This window comes from Anneissia japonica, unplaced genomic scaffold, assembly GCF_011630105.1.
Source record: "Anneissia japonica isolate Jap-2015-1 unplaced genomic scaffold, ASM1163010v1 scaffold287953_len805160_cov178, whole genome shotgun sequence".
Taxonomy (NCBI): Eukaryota; Metazoa; Echinodermata; class Crinoidea; order Comatulida; family Comatulidae; genus Anneissia; species Anneissia japonica.
The window spans coordinates 4,667-9,777 of NW_022747029.1; the positions used below are offsets into that span (position 1 = coordinate 4,667).

The following is a 5,111-nucleotide window of genomic DNA, read 5'->3' on the forward strand; positions in this document are numbered from 1 at the left end:
TAAAATCAATTACTTTAGGCGACGTTTGTAGACTAACCAACACGTACCAATGCTGTCTCTTATACACATCTAGATGTGTATAAGAGACAGCATTTATTGATAATCATCTAACCAATAATTTGAACTTAATTAAACTAAACTAAAACCAAAATATTTGATAATAATTTTTGGTACATTTGCACATTTGTTTTGGTTTTTTTTTTCTTCTCTGTTGTTGTTTAAAGCGCCTCGAGGTTGTGTCAACGCGAGGCGCTATGTAATTATTATTGTTTGTGATAAATGGTGACAAACATCTTTACCTGGGATAAATGGATATTGCCGTGAAAATGTCTTTCTAATACGCATCTTCCATACAGCATCCTGAGAAACAAGTTTATAAAACCGCTTACAAACTAAACTTAACGTTCCAATCACAAACTTTGCATCTAAAAACTCGACAATAAGTAGTAGGATTTCTGTAGGTAAGACTAATAAACATAGGGGCGCTTCAGAAATAGAAATAGGTGACAGAGTGTCAACAAGTTCTTCATCGATTTGGTCTTCTGATTCTATAGACAACTGTCTAAGGTGCTCTGTGAATGATTCTGATGAGGGACGTGACAGAGGATCTGAGGAATCTTCCACAAGTCCTTCATTGAATTGGTCTTCTATAGACAGCTGCCTAAGAGTCTCTGTGAATGATTCTGATGAGGGATGTGACAGAGGATCTGAGGAATCTTCCACAAGTCCTTCATTGATTTGGTCGTCTACAGACAGCTGCTTAATAGTCTCTGTAAATATTTCTGATGATCCCATCATCTACAATATAATGATAAAAAGTTCTAAATTTATTCAATTAACTTTTAAAAAACAAAGGAAGTTTTGCAGTTTAGTAAAATAATGATTAAATGTGCTCTATTTCAACCTAGTTATATGTAGGGCTATGTAATTTGTATGTGTAAACAGGATACTAGTGTCACTCAATGTGAATTATGTTCTAGTGAACCTTATTATGGCCTTAACCTGCAGAAGGATGAAACACCCTGATTCTGTTATCGCTTTCCCTCTTTCAAGTAGTTTGCCCTTGTTATATTCAATGTAGAACATTTCTTACTGAACACTTTCACTATATGCAAATGTTAAAAGCCATATAATTTTAGAAAATTATTTATGCTTTAATTTTGAGATAGAATAAATTCACACCATCAGTCATTGATATATACAGAGCTGCCTGGCTACAGATTACACCAAGAATTACAGAAACTAAGAAAGTATAATACATACTCCAAGTATTGAAATACACGCCATCGTGTTGGGATTCAATATTTCGACATTAATTATGTCATCATCAGGAATGATGATGACATAATTAATGTCGAAATATGGCGTGTATTTCAATACTTGGTGTATTATACTTTCTTATCTGAGATTAATCAGTGGACCTTTCGGTTTTACAGAAACTATGTACCTTAGATTTTGAAAGGAATTAATATGGCCTAGTCTAGGGCTTAGATAGGACTACCATAATTAATAAGTCTTATTATTATATTAAAACTTCATTGAAAATGTTATAAATTAAAAGTATTGTATAAATTTTAAAAATAGAATTTACTTACAATGTTAAATTGCATGTGACATGCAGAAGTAGGCCTACTATTTAGCCTAAAGTATCATTCAATGCTTAAAGCAAAAATCTTGTCTCAGAGTCTGGTAGTTGAGTGAATCATTCTCACTCTCTCAGTCTGCAAGATAAATTTAGACATGATATGATTGTTGTAAGGTTTAATAATAGAATGCACAGTCTCTGTGAACTAGGCATATATAGTTAATATATAATTAATAAGAATTAATCAAGTGAATAATTAGTCCTAACTAATTTGCAACAGCTTGTACTTGCAAAAAAATATTTTTCACCTGTTTTACTGTATATCATCTTTATCATAAGTTCCATATATTTGCGTAACATTTTATAAAATAAAAACATAGCCATGAGGCTTTGATGCCCTGGCCTTAGCCATTGACATGACATAAAAATTCCCCAATCGCTCGACTTCGGCTTTGAAAAGAGCCTTGGTTATTTGTTTGTTAAAAAAACTTTGAATTTGCTGGGTGCCCCTTTAGGCTCCGGGGTCCTTGCCTTTGCCAGTGAGAGCTCATAGCCGTTACGCCACTGCACTAGAAACGTTATCATGCTCTATAGGGTCAAAACCACTAAAATTTACCGATTAGCTAAACAGTGTGTCGCAAACATTTTATTTATTATTAATCAAAAGTTACAAAAGTAATGACAAATATCACTTTTAATACATGGTAACAACAAGTAAAGCGCCCTAAAATTTCAGCATTTAGGTATGATTACGGTTCATTGAATATTGTAAACGGGACAATACATTGATGTGGCAAATCACTAAATTTAAATATATTGATATATAGTTTAAAAATAAGGAGGTGTGTCACTTTAAAATCAGTTGATATAGCAAATTTTGTTTATTGCCTACAAGAAAAAAAATAATCAACATGATCACATTATTTTAAGAATACATTTTTTCCGACTCAATTGTGTTGCAACATTTGATGAAACATACGTTACCGGGTCATGCAGTTGGACATTTTATTATGCATACTCAATTAAAAATGAATTATTCATCATTAATAAAAATCTATGTTTTTACTTCCTGGGTAAATTTTAGGGCAATATGAATCACCATGTAAAGGAAAAATCTAAGAAAGTGATGTTTTGTCGCCCGTATACTTAAGAAATGAAACCTACGTTACCACCGTAGCAAAAAATAGAAGCGTTGATGATAACACATGATGAAGTTAAAATAAAACCTAAGTTTATACCAAAACATGCGTTAATGTAGTATTTACTAAACCCTAAGTAAAATTAACTAAAATCACGACTAAGCGTCGACGTGCTTTGTAAACTGCCATTTGACGTTGAGAGGGTGTGGTTGACAACGAGACGCTCTTTAGATTGTTAACCATGTGATTAGATTGTAACGTATGTTTCATAATATTGTAACGTAATGTTTCAATTTTCAGTTCACTATATTTTTTGGCTTTATTGCTGCGAAGTAGCCAATTCATATTCTTGACAGCAGTTTGACCTCTGAAAGGTCATTGTTTGTCAAAAATCAAGGGCTAAGACGACTGAAAAGTGGAGTTTCCTTCTTTCGTTCTGCCGGCTAAAATCAATTACTTTAGGCGACGTTTGTAGACTAACCAACACGTACCAATGTCCGCATGTCGCACTAGCCTTATCCTACTCTAGGCCTAAACTAGCTAGGATGGTATAGGCCTAGCCTTGAAGGGATGAAGGCCCTTCGCTGCCCCTGCCCCCCCCCTCCCAGCGCCTGGCTCACAGCTATTGGCTCCTTCGTTAGGCCACTGATCCTTTGTAGTTCCGCATTTCCAAATTTTGGGGGTGCTGATGGAGGGCGCGAAGGCGAAGTGGTGGGCTCGACGATCAGTTGCGGGGCGCTAATTCATAAAATAAGGTGATTTTAGGCGAACCTTTTTTGGGGAGGAGGACGTGAGTAATTTATGAAGCAGCGTACACCCCCACCACCTAGATATGCCACTGTATATCGTGTGATTACCAGGACCCACTCTGTCGAGGAGATATTTGGAATGAAGACATGAATGACAAAAATTAAAGCAATAGGCCTATAATATATAGGCCTAGGGTAGCTAGTTTCAAAACCTATAGTGGGCGCTGTTCTTCGGCGATACAAACATCGTGACAGAAAATAGTGCCTCGACTAGGATACCCTATGTATTTATTTTACGGAAGGATATCACAAATTTGGCCAAATTACTTCCAGACAACTCTTCAGAAATAAATTCCCAACCTAGTATTAGTATGGTTTTTCAAGCGTGTGAATCGATTCAGTAGAAGTTTTTTGTTTACAACAAATGTTTTGTTGTTTTTTAAGAATTAAAGGAAACCTACGCTAGTGTTTTAGTTAACATGTTTGTTTTATTCAGGATTTAATATATAAAGGTAGGCAAGTTAAAAATAATATATTTGTAGCGCCTAATTAAAATATATGGTCCACATTATGATGTATTCTATTGTATTTGAGCTAGGCTTGGCTCATACCAGAGCAGTAGATAGAGAGTTTGATTGTGATTGGGTCGATCGCAATCATATGACTTAAACCGGCCATGTTGTCACCAAAACAAAACATTAAAGCTATACGCGTGCATGCGCCTGGGCTGTTTGGTAACGACATGGCGTCCATGCGCCAAGTTGGCCAAACTCTCTACGGCTCTGGCTTGTACGGGTTGAGGGCGCCCTAGTGAATTTTACCACGGCTACACGCGGGGTAAATAATGTTTTCCCCGCTGGCTACAGTGGTGTCTGAGCCCTATAATTAGGAACGGATTTAGGAGATTTCAAAGAAATATATTTTGCGTAGAATCTATCAGTTGATAATAATTATGAAATCTAAAATAATTACATACAAAATTATAATCGTTAGTATTGTTTTAGATGAATAATCAGAGTTAAAAAGCTTCTTTTTAAACACATAATTATACTGTAAGGGACATATGTTTCTTGTATAATAAAAATAAAAGGAATTAACTCCAGCAAAAAACGTACTTAATATTGTAATATCTCCGCTAATACCGGTCCGATTTACATAATTTTTGTTTTAAAATGCTTCATTTAGTTGTCTTTCTTTTAAAAATAATTTTAAAATAATGCGAGACATTTCTAATTTTTATGTTTCTAGCTACCTACTCCTAGGGGGTGCAGGTCAACTCGGCCACAAGTCAACTCGGCCACAGTCAACTCGGCCACAAGTCAACTCGGCCACAAGTCAACTCGGCCACAAGTCAACTCGGCCACAAGTCAACTCGGCCACAAAAATTTTGGCTTCTGCCAACTCGGCCACAAGTCAACTCGGCCACAAGTCAACTCGGCCACAAATCAACTCGGCCACAAGTCAACTCGGCCACAAGTTATTTAATGTAAATCTAAGTTTTTGCATCCTTTTTCTTCAATATATGATTGAAATAAAGTACACAGTACAGTACTGTATGTTTTAGTAAAACAAGACCACCACACTACCAAAAGAGATTTGAATGCTATTGCCTATGAATTAAAAAGAGTTATTTATTAA

At 35.5% G+C, this 5,111-nt stretch overlaps 1 protein-coding gene across 1 annotated transcript in view; it reads right to left on the reverse strand.

The window, feature by feature from the left end:
- Positions 1–1,742, reverse strand: part of LOC117120404 (F-box/WD repeat-containing protein 9-like) — a gene marked incomplete at its 3' end in the record, with an annotated part of 6,065 nt that extends 4,323 nt beyond the window's left edge. Inside the window, 2 exon segments of the mRNA XM_033265451.1 lie at positions 300–798; positions 1,596–1,742. Coding sequence (XP_033121342.1) covers positions 300–798; positions 1,596–1,610 — 514 coding nt within the window.
- Positions 1,743–5,111: the final 3,369 nt, after the last annotated feature.